At 47.5% G+C, this 17,367-nt stretch overlaps 4 protein-coding genes across 4 annotated transcripts; all 4 read left to right on the top strand.

Moving 5' to 3' along the window:
- Positions 1-6,696: 6,696 nt before the first annotated feature.
- Positions 6,697-9,306, top strand: K444DRAFT_650586 (multicopper oxidase; the record flags this gene model as incomplete). The annotated part of the gene is made up of 11 exons (XM_024885649.1): positions 6,697-6,751; positions 6,813-6,865; positions 6,940-7,001; positions 7,184-7,300; positions 7,349-7,444; positions 7,499-7,618; positions 7,691-7,755; positions 7,809-7,897; positions 8,011-8,260; positions 8,310-8,539; positions 8,592-9,306. The coding sequence occupies 11 exons, from the start codon at positions 6,697-6,699 to the stop codon at positions 9,207-9,209; spliced, it is 1,755 nt and encodes a 584-aa protein (XP_024741897.1). The 3' UTR covers positions 9,210-9,306.
- A 1,083-nt stretch (positions 9,307-10,389) lies between these two features.
- Positions 10,390-12,505, top strand: K444DRAFT_554439 (uncharacterized protein). Its single transcript, XM_024876651.1, has 4 exons — positions 10,390-10,630; positions 10,808-11,409; positions 11,466-11,793; positions 11,847-12,505. Exons 1-4 carry the CDS (start codon positions 10,412-10,414, stop codon positions 12,357-12,359), a joined length of 1,662 nt encoding a protein of 553 aa, XP_024741896.1. The 5' UTR covers positions 10,390-10,411; the 3' UTR covers positions 12,360-12,505.
- Positions 12,506-13,395: 890 nt separating this feature from the next.
- Positions 13,396-16,453, top strand: K444DRAFT_608673 (uncharacterized protein). The gene is made up of 6 exons (XM_024879434.1): positions 13,396-14,781; positions 14,835-14,946; positions 15,001-15,398; positions 15,445-15,802; positions 15,854-16,045; positions 16,096-16,453. The coding sequence occupies exons 1-6, from the start codon at positions 13,765-13,767 to the stop codon at positions 16,197-16,199; spliced, it is 2,181 nt and encodes a 726-aa protein (XP_024741895.1). The 5' UTR covers positions 13,396-13,764; the 3' UTR covers positions 16,200-16,453.
- Positions 16,454-16,769: 316 nt separating this feature from the next.
- On the top strand, positions 16,770-17,341 carry K444DRAFT_210532 (uncharacterized protein). Its single transcript, XM_024871079.1, has 2 exons — positions 16,770-17,115; positions 17,203-17,341. Exons 1-2 carry the CDS (start codon positions 16,904-16,906, stop codon positions 17,294-17,296), a joined length of 306 nt encoding a protein of 101 aa, XP_024741894.1. The 5' UTR covers positions 16,770-16,903; the 3' UTR covers positions 17,297-17,341.
- The last annotated feature ends 26 nt before the right edge of the window (positions 17,342-17,367 follow it).

The following is a 17,367-nucleotide window of genomic DNA, read 5'->3' as shown; positions in this document are numbered from 1 at the left end:
ATTGCTTCTTCCATTTCACATAAGGGTTAGAGCCTTGAGACCGATATACCGCTTTTCCACTGTCGAGGACGAACCATGTGTCCTAGGATCAGTGAGACTTAAATTTTAGGGGCCCATAGTGCCAAGACTTTACCCCACCAAGAATGTACCCCGCACCTCCCAAAGAACGTTCAGAATATTTTCACCTGCGATGTTGAAAATATCGCATTAAATTTAAATAAAATGTGACGAAATTATTCGCGATTCGAGATTCTTGGAAGCACCTTTCGGGCCTCCATTTCTATCCCCAGATTTATTTCATGCTTCTAAAATATGCAGACTTCGAAGACCGCAAGGTTTGTCATGGATCGGAGCTTCCTGTGAGGAAAACTTCACCCCAAAGACGATGTCGAAAAGCTTTCTTCGAAACAGAAAGGCTGGCGTTTGATCTCAGTAGCGTACGAGTAGGTTCGAGAAGTGCAGAATCTAGCTCGAGGAAGTACTCTCCCCTCCCACCAGTGGTAACTGGTGGGAGGTACGAACGGGTAATCACTTGTAACAGTCGGTCCATAGAGCACAGACATTCTACCATACAAAACCCCCTGCTCAAGAGGGTCCACAATTACAAGGAATTACGGGGGGGAGGGACATTTGAAAGAAGACACAGTAAGCTGACGTGGATCTGATAAATCAGATCTCCGATCATGCGTCGCCCCGCCCTCCTCTATCTGTCCCGAACACGTCCCTAGGTGTCAGCATCAAGAAATTTATATTATTATTCCTGAAACCTGGCGTAAAAACACAGTTTCTCTTGCTTTACTTTTCTTTGCTTCAATATCTTTAAGACCGAAAAGTCCAAAAATGGCCTTACTCTCAAATATCCAACTACTATTGTCAGTGATGGTTTTCTATGCTGTAGTTGTGTATGTGGCAAGCAAGATAGCCGCCGCTATGTAAAGAATTTTCTTTCGCCCTTTATCTCAAGTTCGTGGGCCAACGGTATGCGCTACTTCGCGCTTGTATGAGTTCTGGTGGGATCCGTTATATCAGCATGGAAACTCTGGTCAAGGATCCCCAAACTGCATGAGAAATCTGGCATTTGACTCTAAGGTCCCAGAGAATCCTGTCTAAAACTCGCCCTCTAGGTCCAGCGGGCTCCGATGGTGGAGATGGATGGGAGTTTGAGTAAGGTTATGGGGATCGCATTTCTTTACGTTGCGGACTCCTGCCAGACGATCCACCTCAGCCCTACGCCCCGCAAAGCGAGCACGAGAGAACGAGCTGACAGGACCTCCGATGAAACATTCGAGCAAGTGCGCGCAATGCGGAGTGAAAGTGATGACCCATAAGAAAGAATTCGGACTCAATCCATGAAGAGAGCTTTGGTAAATGTTCCCACCGAGACTTGAACAACCCTATTTTGGTTGGAGTTTCGTTCGGTGACAAGATGAAGCAAAATGTAAGATTACAGTCATGCAGAGATTGCGGGCTGGTGCATTGTGCTTGTCACGGTAACCACTCTTCGAATATCTCAAACCGAAGACAAACTTATACCTTAATAAAATTCAACCCTTGGTATCATTTTATGTTCAGTCAAGGACGTTCGCCCGAAAATCTGAGCACGAAACCAGGCGTGAAGTGTCTAGTGAGGGAGTTCGACGATGCTCGAACATCTCGATCACCTGGTGCTCAACCTCAGATCTTCGAATAGGACTTTATCGTTTCTGCCACGACGGGAAGGATCACTCCAACGGACTGCAATTTCTGGTCCGCTAACCAGGAAAGACTCGTGGGGTCAAGGCGGTGGGGATCTACTACTTCCAAATGCAGGAACACGATGAATCAGTCTATCCACACGTGGAAGTTGCTTTGCGGTTGGTTGTCTCGCGGGGCGTCCGTAATCCTTTCATTTAAGGGGGAGGGTCACCGTGGGGAGGGACGTGATGGAGATCCGGCGGAGTGGAAAATGTGTCGAGCGGGGGACGTGAATGGGCTGGTGCTGAGTTAACTCGCGATTTCCGCTCGCGTGACGCCGGTTTTCTCTTATGACCTCTGTTACGGAGCATATCTGACAGCAAGTAGGAATTGTCAAATTAAAGTTTTCTCAGAAAGCCTCGCTTCTTAAAAGTTGCTGAGAAAAAAGCATGAAGTCATCCGGGTCGCGTGATTTCGCTCATTGAAAGGGGTAAGTAAATGCCATTATTGAAATCAATTACATTGTGGATTCTAGAGCCTCCTCCTACAAGGATAATCTGCAAGCTCTTAAGTTTATAATACATTCCAACAGCAAATATAATGCTTCTGTATAGAGGTATGCTCTAGAGAGAAATATCACGTGACTAAACTCAGTCACAAGCCAGGCCTTCCAGCTCCAGAACAATACTACTCCCTCACTTTCTGAACCGTAAAGTCTCAGACCGTAGTGCCAGGTATTCTCTGACGGGACTTCTCTGCTTCAGGAGGCAGTCGGTGAGTGACCCATGACCCCTCAAGCAGTGAGAAACGTCGGGAGAATCACACCGATGTTGATGTATGATATGATGCAGGAAAGCCCAATAGGAATACTGGAAACGGATCTATTTCCTGCAATTCCAAGTGCAATAGCAAACTCTAAAATAAAATTTGTTATCCTGTCCCTGGCCCTGCCAAGTTGTCAACTAGCAGTCTGGGAATATGGCTTTTGCAGAACACATCCCGGCCTTCATGCTGCTGCATGCTGCAATTTAGGAGACAGAGTGATATGAGAGGGAAAATATTTCTGCTTAGGTTACTCAGCAGCATGCATCTGTGATCTTAAGGACGGTGTAATCTCACAGAAACGATGTCGCGCTTTCAATCCCAGCCCAAGGCAGCGATCACTTCACCGCTTGAACCTGACAAGAACTGACACTCCATAGACGGGAAGTCCAAGTCTAGCTCCGCTCCATAGGGTTGGATTCAATAAAAGATAAAACCGTGCTAACTAATTACAGCCCGTTCCCACAACTCAATCGTTTCCTGCTTCCCCGTCTCCGGGGTCCACCGTGATTAAGTTTGAATGATGAATAATCAAGAGCTATTGTTGTTGAAGCGTCCTTGCCGCCTAAAAGACCCAAGTTCAGTATCGTGTAAGACAAGCCGGGTGAAGCATTCGCCGCAGGGGACGTTCTGACATATATGCCAAGAGTGTTACACAGAGAGGCTGACGCCCAGACGCATTGTCAGATGACGCGGTTTTCAAATAGTGCCTTTTCCTGAAAGGGACCCGTATGAAGAACCGGACCCAATAGCGAGGCTCCCGTGTTATGTTCCCACATTTTTATGGACCGCATGGTTAAGTGTTGACGGTGTTTACCTCCCCGAAGCTCGCGATGCTGCGGTCAAGCACTCGGTAGAGGCTGATACTGAAGAATAAGCCTGAAATATCACGGCGCTTCCGAGAGTTTGCCATGGTTTCGCTGAATATTGCAGGGATAACTAATCGATATTATCTGCAGCGGCGTTTATCTAGCCTCCGCTGTCGAAGCCGTTGGTGCCACGAATCACTTTTGATTACCTTGATGACCCTGAATATCGGAGGATTCGTGTCGTCCCCAGCTCAATAATGGCCGTCCTCTTGAATGCATTCTTGGTCTTGTTGGGCTGAAGCCTTGAGCATGACATCTACGTGGGGAAGAATGACTAATAAGTACCAAGGTACATGAAGTTTCTTCCCAAATGTAAGCTGAGACTGTACCGCAAAGCGTGGCCCCTGAGGAAAGAAGTGAATGCCTGGGCCTCTTCGGGATCCACCTTGTTGTCTCGCGTCCTACAACTTGTTCCGATCAAGCCGTACCCAACGCTGGGATGGTGTTAAGTCTGAGCAGCGGGTAAATTTACAAGCCGGGACCGATCAGGCCGCTGAGTTTTCTTCTCCGCAAAGTGAGACTCGAATGATCGACGCGGAAACGATTTGTGTTGGTTAGTGTCATGTAAGCCGTAGCCTAGGGAAGTTTTGTTGCGCCATACTTCGTATAATTGTCTCGGTATTTGTGGGGATTGGTGCTGGGCGTTGGAGGTGGTCCGCTTTTCCAGCCGCCTGGCAGGGGCAGGGCGGTAACTCGGTACTCTCCCCCCCCCCTAATTAAATGTAACAGTGGGTCCAAGTGCAGGGGTTTTTTGGTATGGCAACTGGACCGTGCCAGGCTGGTTTTGCGGGGACCCACTATTACATTTATTTAGGGGGGGGGAGAGTAACGAGTACAGTACCAGTAAAGGTGGCGGGTTCGGAAGCGTTCCCTTACGTAGTTTACGTTGTAGCCCCAAGTACCCGAAAGTCGACGCCAGTCAGCTGTGGCCTCCCGACCACCTCCCCTTGTCGATCAGGGGAGTCTGAAGACTCCCTCCACTACCTCCCCCCCTAAATAAGTGTAATAGTGGGTCCCCGCAAAACCAGCCTGGCACGGTCCAGTTGCCATACAAAAAAACTCCTGCACTTTGACCCACTGTTATGTTTAATTACAACGTCTCTGCCCGATTAACTGTACTGTACAGAGGTACGGCGGTCAAGTAAAGTAATGTTTTGACAGGGGGTCGCCGCGAACACACGATTTCAACACCACACAACTCTTGCTATACCTGACCAAATATCATTTTTAAAATACTGGAATACTCCCTAAGATTTGGTGAATATATTAGTGTAATTTTTTTACATTTTTATCTGTTAATGTTGTTGCGTTACAAGGTTGAAAAGTTTGGACCCCTGCTAGCGCTATTACTTTAGAGCCCAATCTCACTAGTCTGTGCGTACAGGGCATTTTTCAGGCAGATTCAGGCATCACGAATTCGCTTATCCCTTCGTCCGGTGAGACATAGTCCACGCTAGTAAGGGGGCCTGGCTCAGACTGTAAAGTCGTACCTTTGCTTAAAAACTTATTAGTCATCCATCGCCTTTTCGCCCTGAGCCAGGCCCCCTTACTAGCGTGGACTATGTCTCACCGGACGAAGGGATAGGCTTGCCAAAACCAAAGTCTACGAAATCACTTAATGATTATAAGACGATAACAAATAAGTACGACTTGATGTCTGGCGCCTGAAAAGTAAAGTAACTAAAGTATGATTTCATGAATTAATTCTTAAGAATTTGAAGGTTTGAAATTTTGAAATATTACTAAAATGGCCTGAACGCACGGATTAGTGAGACTGGGCTCGTTACTTACCCGCTGTACCTCCGTAGCGAGACAGGGGGGTTCTAGGGTGGCACAGGCCAGAAAATCACCATAATTGGTTTAAACACTCTTTCCCGCCCCCGGTCTCGCTACATTTAATCGGGCAGAGACGTTGTAGGGGGGGGGGGAGAGTACGTTGCAGCGACTCTTCAAACCCCCGAATGGCTGGGCAATATGAGGTGTTCTATGCGCTGGTCCCCGAATCATAAAACGCCCCGTGGCGTGGGAAAAAGCTTACTGTTGTGGCTAGGTCGATCCAGATGCACCGCCATCCAGGAGATCCTTATCTCCGGGTAGTCCCCAACCGTTGACTTCAGGTAAGGCTGAGTGGCCAGCCCGTCTCTTGTTGAGCTGGTGTCGTCATCATTCAACCGGAACGTCGTGTGTGAACGATACCTTTTTTGGGACGAATAAAGTTACCCAATGCAAATCATCGCGAATAGAACTCTTGAATCCTTTCTGTGGTACAATAAGAGCACGAAAGTATAGCCGATGCTGTAAAGGATTCGCTCGTGACAGAGCAGTGGCTGAAACGCGAAAACATTGAGGCGTGGGCTTGCGGCACGTGTTTAAGCTTCGGCGTGTCATGCGGCTCGTGTTTAAGCTTTGGCGTGTCCAAGTTGTTGCATATAAGCTAGTTATTTTTATCTTCCAAGCTGAAGATTATCAGTAGCATACCGCTCCTGCTCACTGGGGGTTTTAGCAAGCAATCGGCGTTTGAAAAGTCTGTGCAGCCGCACTGTGACCTGCTCGACCACAGCATGCTCATAGGAGCCTAGCGGTGTGGCACATACCTTTTCGGACTTCTTTCGACAAATATAACCAAATCTAATCACTGCACAATCCCATATATCACATAATCTGCCTGGTCAAGAGCCAGGAGCAACCGCATTGCATATATTAGTTCACAAGCCACCCCCACACTTTCTGCAGTTCCATAACCCAGTCATAACTTCCAACTTCTCCGACCATGGGCTTCACATAGATCCGAAGAAGAGCCAGGGGGTTGATGCTTATGCTGATTGCAGCTCGTATTAACGAGTCAACGAGCTAGTAATACCTCCGACCTAAAGCTTTTCGGTCATTCAATGCAAAGTGCCTGGCAACACAGCTCTTGTTTCCATTCAAGCCTTGCCATCACTCCACAATAGTATTCAATAGTTTGGTTCTGCGCATGCGCCCGCATTTGTCTGGTTTTGCTCTAATTATGTTGCTTCAAGATACCCATGTCCTCTCCTGGTTCAGCCTCTGTTCAACTAACACGACATGTGAGGCTATGGCTTTCTATCCTTACCATGTCATAGAGTTCGCTTCCCGTATGTGCTACCACGCAAGGCCTCTTCTGAGTCCAATCTCCGAGCATTCCATAGCTGACCTGAGTGAGGAGTGAGCCCAAGGGTTCTCGTGTCCCAGGGTCGATGATATAAAGAAAGCTGGGTTGTCACCTTGCATTTCATCCAAAGTGATTCCAAATTATCTGGGACACTCTCGATACACATTCGCTCCGTTGGCCGATACACTTGCGTTCAACATGAGGTTCAGCGGTATTGCTGCGCTGCTCTTTAGCTCATTCGTTTATGCACAAAGTTGGTACCCCTGGAGCCTCTGTCATCACAACTACTGTCACTAACAGGAGTTTCTTCATAGCGGATTATCCCGAACTTCCAGTGGATTACCTTCTCACTACTAGCCCAATTACTGTGAGCATTATTTCTGGTTTTCGCACATCTCCCCGACTATTTCAAATAGTGTGCAGTTTCTAATGATATCTCAGCCCCTACCGCTAGGCTTCCCATGGGGAGCGAAAACTGCGAGCAATACAAACCCATATAGTAAGTTACTTACTACCCAGAAAGTTTTAACAATAGATCAATTTCTAATTTGAGCGCAGCTGGTGAGCGTCCTCGCTCTTGAGTCACGTGATATCTTATTGTTTACTGACATTTCTCCAGATCCGCCAAATACTGGGTATGCACTGTTCCAACCCAGTTTGCGCCTTTCTGATCTATTTTTTTCAGTGTGATTCGAGCCTATGACTTCACCATCCAGAGAGAGAGAAAAGCTCCCGACGGCTATCTCAAAAACGTTCTCCTGATAAATGGACAATTTCCAGGTCCTTTGATCGAGGCAAATTGGTAGTTGCTTCCTGCTAGTGATTTTAGCCGAGTATTGACATATTTCAGGGGAGACACCATTCAGGTTACAGTTCATAATCAGATCACCGCACCCGACGAGGGCGTGGCACTTCATTGGCATGGCATTCTGCAGAAACTGTCCCAGTGAGTTGTTTCAGCTGAGAGAAAGATAGTCATTGGTGCTCATTGTATTTGCAGATGGATGGATGGTGTTCCTGGGGTTCAGCAGTGCCCCATCCCTCCCGGAGGGAGCTTCACCTACTCTTTTATCGCCGACCTATATGGAACAAGTTGGTATCATTCCCATTACTCTGCCCAGTAAGTGGTTGCCATCTTATTTCCATTTTCCAATGTTTCCTCGCTCCAAACTTCAGATCTAATGTATCCTAGGTACGCTGGAGGGCTCATCGGCCCAATGATCATCCACGGCCCAACGAATGTCCCGTATGACATCGGTAGGTCGATGGTTTTCGAAGCCTAGTAGGTCGAACGCTGATTGTTCCTACAGATATAGGTCCAATCATGTTGACAGATTATTTCCACCGAGATTACCTTTCTATTGTTGCAGATGTCGTAGGAACAGACGGGTCCAAAGTTGTACGTACGAACCTCCTCCCCTTTTGCACGTTGAATATAGACGCAGCTCGACCATCTTCTAAACCCAGATTTCATATGGCCCTGATAGCAGCAATTCAGCTGATATTTTATAGGCTCCTCTATCCGACAACAATCTGATCCAGGGAAGAAATAATTTCAACTGCTCTAATGTCGCTGCTGGTGATACAACGCCGTGCAGCAACAATGCGGGCATCACCAACTTCAGGTTTACTCCCGGGAAAGTACATCGTTTACGCTTGATAAACGCTGGTGCAGAGGGAATGCAGAAATTTAGTATCGATGGTCACAATCTGACCGTCATTGCCAATGACTTCGTCCCAATAGTTCCATATACTACTCAAGGTTTGTCTCTGTTCCCAAGCAATTAAATCTCAATTCTGAATATTCTCAGTCGTCACACTGGGAATTGGCCAACGCACCGATGTCTTGGTTACAGGCATTCCGGGGGCAACTGGATCATACGCAATGCGTTCATCGATCGCCGGGGGGGGCTGTTCACTCACCAGCCAGCCAGATGCAGTCGCCATTGTCTACTACAACCATGCCGCAGTAGCACTAGGTACACCCAATACTACTGCTTGGCCAGCATGGACGGCTTCAGTCACGGGCCAATGTGCAAACGTAAGTTCCTCACATCTCATCCCCCCTCTCAATCTAACTGACGGCTTTGCAGGACCCGCTCACAGAAACCGTACCCTGGTTCCCCATCACCCCAGATCCAGCTCCACCCGTAACCCAGAACATCGATATCGAATTTGGCCAGAACGCGTCAGGAAACTTTCTCTGGACGATGAACAAGAGCTCTTTCCGAGCAAACTACAACCAGCCAATCCTCCTCCTTTCCAACCTTGGCAACAATTCGTACCCCGATAGTCCGCAATGGAACGTCTACAATTTTGGCTCCAACTCCAGCATCCGGATCCACATTACGAACCCCGGGTTTGCCGCACATCCTATCCATTTGCACGGCCACAACATGTTCGTTGAGAATGTCGGGACTGGCACTTGGGATGGCACGGTCGTTAACCCTTCGAATCCTCAGCGCAGAGATGTGCAGATCGTGCCCGCGGGCGGCTTCCTTGTATTACAGATTACGGCCGATAATCCTGGTGCGTGGCCACTGCATTGCCATATTGCATGGCATGTTTCTGGAGGTCTATACGTCACTGTGTTGGAAAGGCCTGATGATATTGCCAAGTTGCAGATCCCAAGCATCATGGCGCAGACGTGCAGAGATTGGGCAACTTTCACGGGTAAAGAGGTTGTGGATCAGATTGATTCTGGGTTGTGAGCATGGCTATTGGGGGAGCATGGTATTTTGGGCTTGGGAGTAAGTAATTCGAGGGTCTCTCAATTGAACATGGCAATATGCGAAACTTCCTTTCCAGCCTGATTTTTCAGCTCGAAGCACTAAAACGTGTTTTTGTAGAATTACTAGTTATTTAAATTTTATTAATCCTCGAATTACTCTATAATTACCTGATTGAACAACCTGGAATTTAATACATATTATAAGGAGTATATTCCTAAAGTATTATTTTATGTTTTTATTTAAAAGAAGACCTTTATTAAGAAAGGTATAAAAATATTTCACAGCTAAATATAAATATACTTAACGTATTCTCGACATAAGAAGTTCATATCTAAAAGTAAAATATTAGAAAGTAATATAGCAGTTGCGTGAATATCCATAAAAAAAAAATCGAAAAAAAAATCGAAACATAAACCCCCGCGTTTTAGTGCTCCTCGCTTAAAAATCGGGCTGGAAAAGCAGTTTCGCATATCGCTGTTTATGATTTTTCAATGATTAGTGGTCACACGGTGTCACGGCCTGGACAAGCTGTGGAAGTGGAATGTGGGTGTGTTTGTGTAAATATGTAAGGAATGATAGTGCCCTAATGGCGGTGAAGAAGCTATATATATGCCTGTACGCAGCACGTGACACACGGTATTAATGTCAATCATAAGCCTTCTACTGTAGTCTGCTCAAGACACTAGCCATGTTGCCTCGCGTCGTGGCGCACACTTCATAGCAGAGACCTGGGAAAGAGACAAGGTTCCAGACTCTTCCAAAGCTTGATGTGATGTGAAATGAAGCCTTCAATATTTGTGCCCGGCCGAAGGATTTGTGGCTTGACGTTTGCCCATGTCCCGCTCCCTTCGGGCGAATCAAACTCACCGCGGTGCCCAGGCTTCCCCTCACATTGGTTGCACTACATGACTTCGCTATCACCGGCCACCTTTCAACCAGTCGTCGTGAAGCGGGACCTCCTGTTGCATGCTTTGGAGGAAGCCAGTTCGTAAAATGTAAGGCTGTTCTTCAATTAGTGGATAGAATATTTCCAGGCGTCGGGGCTGTGGGCCGTTTTTCAGACGAGGCTCCTTCCGTGATTCAGAGAGCAAGGAGCCTAAAAAGTGAAGTCTTCCCCAGATTTTTGGATCTCTAACGACAAGGCTCTGACCCATTTCGTTAACGATCATCAAGTATTGACGATGAGTTTCTCGCAGCTCTTTATATTTGTGTTGTTCAGGCTCATTATCAGTCATCATACGTTTGTGACTGCAGACTGCGTTGACACTTCGCCGAAACCATTCCGCATCCCTCTTGCTAATTGCACCATCGCACCGAGTTTAAATTTCCCAAGTGGCGTCGAGTCGTGGGGAGTCAAACTCAGCATTGCAAGCCAACAATTATGTGCAGTCCCGTCTTTAGTAAGGCTTGTTCTCATACTAGTCTGCGGTTCTCTCCAATAAGCCCCGAGACCCTGTGAGCTGGTTTAGGAGTCATCATAAACTCTTTGTTCCCGTGTTATGGGTGCAAGAGAGCGCTTTGAGGCTCTCAAATCCCTCAATTTTCCTGGGACATTACAGTGCTTATTCGCTGGGCAGGTGGTCAACAACACTGTCATTACCGAGACCGAAATTTGCATCGCAGATCATACCAGCAACTTTGCCCAATGCATCTCACGTCGAGGAGGAACTTTCAATTTTGACGTGTCCACTTCCTCCTACAGCAACGTTTCTGTACAGTCCCTATCTTCCGACCCTGAGTGGGACTCATTTAACCCCTCCTTTGGGGGAGCAGTAAACGCAACTATTCAATTTGCCTCCGCATCGCTTCAACATTTCCTAATAGCAATAGCGTTGCAAGGTCAGAATCTCAATGCAAACCAACTAGGACTTGCCAATAACTCAGTTCTGCTGCATTCACTTGTTTTTGCTGGAAAGTTAGTATCACTGAGCTTCGGACTTTTCGCAGGCAGCCAGTCCATCTCAACACCACGTGATGGACATATTGTGTTTGGAGGCTATGATGCTGCTCTCATCAACGGCCCGTTCAACAATTACTCAATGAGTAATACTACGCTTGCTGGTAGTAGGGTCTGTTCTCTCGAGGTCATTGTTACGCAGCTCACTCTACGACGTCCTGGAGTCACTACTGATGTTCAGCTTCTTTCTGATGGAACACTTATGCCATCTTGTATTGAACCGTGAGCATCCTTCTACAGCATAGCGAACATCTTGCAATGAATATTGACATACACAGGTACGATAATCTATTTCGGCTTCCGCCCAATGAACTGGAAGGATTTCAGAGAGCTACCAATTGGATCAACGATACCACCATGGTCCCACCCGACTTATATGTCGTGGAGCCTGGTCTCAACTACAACAACCCTTTCAATGGCTCTCTGATTTTCACCCTGCAAGATGGCCTCGAAGTTGAGATTCCTGCCTACGAAATGGCAGGGCCGCTGCGAGGAATTGACTCAAATGGTCAACGAGTTTTAAACAACAACGTCACAACTGTGAACATCTTCGACCTGAAGGCTCCACAAAATACGGCAACCCTTGGAAAAGTTTTTCTCTCTCAGGAAAGTCTCTCATTTCCAAAGAATCAAGAATTCCCTTTTAATAGAATATTCAGTTATACCTAACGGTCGATTATCCCAAACAGCAGTTCCAGCTCGCACCTGTTGTCCCGGGGAATGACTTGAGCTCAGACTTGAGACCAATTGACTCTTCAGGCCCTGTCAAATGTTCACCTGGTACTTCTAGGACAGGTACTGAAATTGGAGTGATAGTGGTAGGCAGCATACTGGCAATAATTATGATTCTTGCCCTCATTCTCTGGATCTACAAATGGCGGCCCTTGTTGAGGAGGTTGGGGGAGACCCCATTGGTACAGGCTCCGCCAACAGTGGAGGATAACTCGCTCGTAATCTCAAGCTTGGAGGGGGGGATGGAAGAACTACGGAAACGTGTAAAAGAACTGGAAGAAGGTCACGTGAGAAGACATGAGTTGGAGACTACCCCTAGTCGAGATACAGGACCCTCGGCATATCGTCCGTGGGGATCGGTTGCTTCGGTTGAACTGCATTCTCCTACTGAACGCGAAAGACTTTCAAGTATTCCAGACGGAGTGGGACTGCAGAGCTAGCATGATCAATTTTCCAGTTTGACCACTTTGTTCCGACCCTTAGTCGACGAGATGCAGCAAAAAGCCCTGATCTCACCCTTTTACCATAATAACTGCTGCCTATACTAGCGAGTCTAGAGTGACGAAGGAGAGGGAGAGAAAGCAAGTAGTAAGTTTTATCACAGATTCGCAGATTAAAGTTGGAAATCAATAACATCTTGAAAACTTCAAGAGGTCGATCATTGTTCAGGTACGCATGCGGCAGAGAATCTTGTAATATCAATCAGCAAGATGCTCTTCCATTATCACAGACCTCTACATGATCTTGCATGACAACAGATCTAATCCAAGTGTACCTGAAAATCGTGTTCGTGTTCCGGACCTTTGTCCTGACTACTGTAGATCAGGGTGGAGAAGACGCTAGAAGGCGGAGCCTACCCGTCCACCTAATGGAACCCATGGGGACAAATCATGCTAGGGAAGATTTCGCGGACTCTAAGGCCAAGATAGAGAATAATGTAAGGTAAGGAAACTCACAGAATTTGAGTGTCAGCAAGACTTGTCCTGCTTTTGCCGGCCTTCAAAACGTCCTCTGGGGGCTGTCAATCGAAGCACCCATCTCAAGTGACTTGGCCCTTCCATCCCCTGATGTGATGCAAGCTTTGATTTAGCGGCGACTAACGTAGAGAGAACCTCCTTCGCAAGTTTTGGGAACCGGTTGAAGGCAGCCGAGATATCGAAGTCGACTTTGTGCCGGCGAACAAGCCTCCTGTGCTCGGAGCTTAAGAGAACAAGCAATGAGGTGACGCTCTAGAGAGGAAGTTCTGCCAGGTTGAGAAGAAAAGGTCGAATCATCAGAGGCTTGAGCTTGTTTATTAGCTGGCCCGGTGTGAAGGAGTATCATTCCAGGTATGAAGATGGGCGTGGATAGTTATGCACAGATGCTCTATGATCAGATGTACGCGTCGGCCCGTGCGCCTGCGCATTTCTCAGGACCCGAACGGGAACCTTAACCCCGATTCTTTCCTTCAACTTCTCATCACCCCAAGTCATCTGTCTCGCACTCATCTTCACCTGCTCTGTGTGCCCAGAGTTGGGCCCACAGTAATGTCTTCCTCGTCGTCGCACCTACCTGTGCGTGTTCGGGGAGGAATCACGAAGTGGCTGCTTCAGCAAAGGCTGGCCAATGTGAATGTGGTGGCGCAGCATCCTTGTCTGAGCTTGACACCGAAGTCCATTTTGAGCTTCAAGCCAAGAACATTCTTCAGCATGGACATTTCATCGATTCTCGTAATATAAGTGTATCAAGCACGAGACTTGACTTGCTGTTTGTCCAACCTTAACCTCCGCACTGCTTGATCACGTCAGTCTCCGCATCGACCCCGTACAACAGTCAGCGAATGTGGCCTCCACAATCGATGAGACTATGGAGCTGGAGCCTAATTTTTTGAGGCTCTCATTCGACATGAACCTAAATGAATTCAACAGACGGCCGCAAAGCGACAGCCCAGCAAACAGGAACTACACTCCAGTCAGCACATTATTGGAGCCTGCCGTGGAACTGATGGCAAATACACTTTTCGCAAATGCCAGCCTTCCGAACCATCTCATTGGGGACGGTTCGAACTCGACGTTCCTACCGAGCTTCTTCGAAGGTGATGCTCTTTCAACGGACAATTTAATGGTAGCTGGTGCCGAAGGTTTTTGGAGAGAGATCGAACAAGAGCTTCTTCCTTTCAAGTCCGACTCCAGTACTTGCCCCAATTGGAGCGAGGTTCTGATTCCCTCCTCCCTGGATGCTTCATTGCGGCACTGGTCAAACTCCCCATCACCTGACGCTGCTTATTTGCTTCCGCAGAACAGTACGTATTCGGATATCACACTGCCTGAATGTGGCCATGAGCATCTTGGGCTACTTGGCCCTTCAAGAATGGGCTGCCAACTTCTGGATTATGCTGATGCGCAACCTATCTCGATGTCTCAGGACGCACTTGGCGAGTACAATTTAACCAGATGCTTCGATTATACCTGCTCAAATGTGGGTGAAATAAATTCTGGATATACACAGCTTGATGGGCCTGCAAGTCCAGTGGTGGGGTGCCATTATTCCGATCATATTGGCGATCCCGCTCTATGTGTACCACCTGAAGTCCTGACTCTTCATTCATCCTATCGACTTCCTTCGTCTCTGTCCGACCACCCCAAAAGCCAGACAACTGATGAGGAACATGAACGTCTCACTAAAGTCAACGTTGATAACCTCAATATGCCTTCCTCTCGACCCACACCGACGTTTAAAGATCTCATTGTCAACTTTGATCTCAACCCAAAACCGTCACCATCAAAACGGAAACGAAGCTCTTTTACTAGAGCCGGGAAGGAGAAAGTGAGGCTCGTCAGAGATTGGGGTGCTTGTACATTCTGTCGATCGCGCAAAGTTTCGGTGAGTGATGTTTTCTCGGTGTCCCTAGCTCAGCACATTCTAACTTCTGCTAGTGCTCTGCTACAGAAGTTTGCGACCAATGTAGACGAACAGTTGATGATCCAGTTATAGCTAAGCAGATATGTTTGCGCACGAGGATACAAGATATCTATGTAGGCGTGAAAGGTACACCGATATCTCTTGGTATTTCCGAACAATTAGTTGACCATTTTCTTCCAGAATTGCACGGACCCAGTCTTGACGCCAAAAAAGAAAGATTGCAAACCTTTTTGACGTCGCTCGTTGGCCATCCCCAAGCTGTTACACTTTCGCTGAACTCGGAGGCTACGAGCGACCGAAGCACAGCAGAGCTTCGCCTCCAAGTCATGCAATGCACGGTCTCGCCCAAAGGCTGTTGGAAGAGCCTTAAGAAAATTCGCGGGATCTACATAACCTCCGTTAAGATGGATGAAAAGCGTTATGTTATCATTCCAAGCTCACTTCCAGACATTGACGACTTTGACACTTTCGGAAGAGACATCTTACTAATGTCAACTGGCAGCCTCTCAGGAAGGATGACACGTCTTCTAGACGACTTTTTGTTCTGCTATTGTAAGGGGGAAAGAGCTTCGAGACTGGTACGTTCCTTGACCGCTCTTCAAACGGTACGGCTGACATGAGCAGCGACATCTTTCGAGGAACACCCTAAGAATCGCAAGCTTGAGCAATTTTGTTGCGTACGGTTTTCTCAACCTTCAAGATGGGAGCTATGACCTTCTTGGTCGTCTTGGTCACGCAGAGAGTGACCCTGGAAATTTTGTTTCGGAGACTGTTCACGACCAAATCCGAATACTTGCCGCAGAAGGGCTCGAACCAGCAGAGAAACACGTCTTCTCTGAGCTTGATAATCTTCCGAAGATTGTCGGCGCGAGCAATCATTCGCGAATTATTGCCGGCGTTTGCTTGCTAAGATTGCTATTGCTGTACCGTGATCGACTGATCAGAGATCAAATTAGGCTTGAACTGCCTGGCACTAAGCCATGTGAGTCTCAGCTCCCATTTCTAGATATTGGAATATTCTGACCTACATCAGATCATCAGCCCCGGCTCGAAAAGTCGGCGTTTATGTATCGACGACTGACTGTTGCATACGGCACTCTCTGTCGGGAGCACGACTCTCCGCTGACCATGACATGGACAGACGAAGAAAATAATGAACACGTGTGTGAAAATGAGGAGTTAAAAACGCTTTTTTCTCAACTTCGTTGCGCTTTTCGTCGGTTTTGTATGTCCTGCCATTTATTCGTCCCAAAGATCACCGTTAACATGAATTAGGTCGCGAGAACTTGACCGGCCAATATGATGATGTTTTCAAGAGTCTAATCTCTGAGCCCATCAAAGGACGCAGGACCAGGAAGCGGCGACGGACTGCAACATAACTTTAGGGTCAGATTAGAGAAGTCCGAATTTGTGACTCTCCTACCAAAGGCGACCGTGAAGAAGGGTTTCAGTCACTACAGCTTTTCTGGACTCAGAATTGTTCACGAATTTTACCTTTCCTCGGCTTCAATATAAACGTTATTCGACATTTCAGGTGACTATGGATATGATTACATGCTCTCAAATCCTCTAGAGATGAACCGTTTGTCTATCATTACAACAGCTTCTCTGCAGCAGGCCACCTATCCCCCCGAATGCCTTGACCGCTTGATAATCTCCTCCGTGTTCTATCCTCGGCTCGCAGTTTGGCTTGACGTTTCGGCTTGTCCTCTTGCCACCATATCCACACACAAGTGCCCGGTTCGTCTTTTCGTACTGCTTTTCGCATTTGAAGTTGGTCGCGGCTGTGCCATCTTCAACGTGCATTCAAGCTGAATGCTGAAACGAAGACCATCCACTTTATTCGACGAGGTCGGACTGATCTGTTTGTGGTCTTTAAGAGAATCCTTCTATTCTCATGGACTCTTACGCCAATCTTCAATCTTGCTCTTTCCCGAGGCGTATGTATGCTTGCCTAATATCAGAGTCCCTACCCTACCGGCCAAAGGCCCGGGAACCCAGTCCAGGATGGATTTCTCGCTGAGTCTCCCAGATACTCAAAACCCCGCCAAGATCAGATCCCTCCCCATACATTGCTCCACGGATGGTCTTTCGGCTCGGCCGTGACCCAGTGTCCTTCCGCACAATGAAATGTGTCGTCTTAACAATACACCATGCCTTTCCAAATCCCTCGTCAACAATCGCCTCCTCACTCTCCGTCAAACTCCTCGCCGCACCCCTTAACCCGCACCTCTCCCGCCGTCACCACATCACCCCTTCTCCCTCACTAAGCGGCTGTATGCTCTTACAGCAATGGTGGGCCTCGATCTGAATTCTATCCCAAAGCAAAAGTGCTACCGGATAGAATTGGTACAATAAAGAACTGGCGCCTAACGAGAAAAGGATTCAAAATGATCACGTGATCAACCCCTTTCCCTGCTCGCCTAAATGTTGGCTCAGGGGAAACCATGAAGGTGACGATCCGAATGTATCATGAAGTCATCGAACAACGGTTCATTGTACACGCCATTTCCTGTTAATTGCTGCTGCCGAAGAAACGTGGTGATC

This window comes from Hyaloscypha bicolor, assembly GCF_002865645.1.
Source record: "Hyaloscypha bicolor E unplaced genomic scaffold K444scaffold_17, whole genome shotgun sequence".
NCBI lineage: Eukaryota > Fungi > Ascomycota > Leotiomycetes > Helotiales > Hyaloscyphaceae > Hyaloscypha > Hyaloscypha bicolor.
Note: the sequence above shows the minus strand (reverse complement) of the source record. Positions and strands in the feature narration are given on the sequence as shown.

Coding starts and splice junctions, on each gene's coding strand:
- K444DRAFT_554439 (XM_024876651.1), top strand. CDS start 10,412: ATGAGTTTCTCGCAGCTCTTTATATTTGTGTTGTTCAGGCTCATTATC. Junction 10,631..10,807: donor TATGTGCAGTCCCGTCTTTA/GTAAGGCTTGTT, acceptor TTCGCTGGGCAG/GTGGTCAACAACACTGTCAT. Junction 11,794..11,846: donor GAAAAGTTTTTCTCTCTCAG/GAAAGTCTCTCA, acceptor TAGAATATTCAG/TTATACCTAACGGTCGATTA.
- K444DRAFT_608673 (XM_024879434.1), top strand. CDS start 13,765: ATGGAGCTGGAGCCTAATTTTTTGAGGCTCTCATTCGACATGAACCTA. Junction 15,399..15,444: donor GGGAAAGAGCTTCGAGACTG/GTACGTTCCTTG, acceptor TGACATGAGCAG/CGACATCTTTCGAGGAACAC. Junction 15,803..15,853: donor ACTGCCTGGCACTAAGCCAT/GTGAGTCTCAGC, acceptor GACCTACATCAG/ATCATCAGCCCCGGCTCGAA.
- K444DRAFT_210532 (XM_024871079.1), top strand. CDS start 16,904: ATGGTCTTTCGGCTCGGCCGTGACCCAGTGTCCTTCCGCACAATGAAA. Junction 17,116..17,202: donor TGTATGCTCTTACAGCAATG/GTGGGCCTCGAT, acceptor TAACGAGAAAAG/GATTCAAAATGATCACGTGA.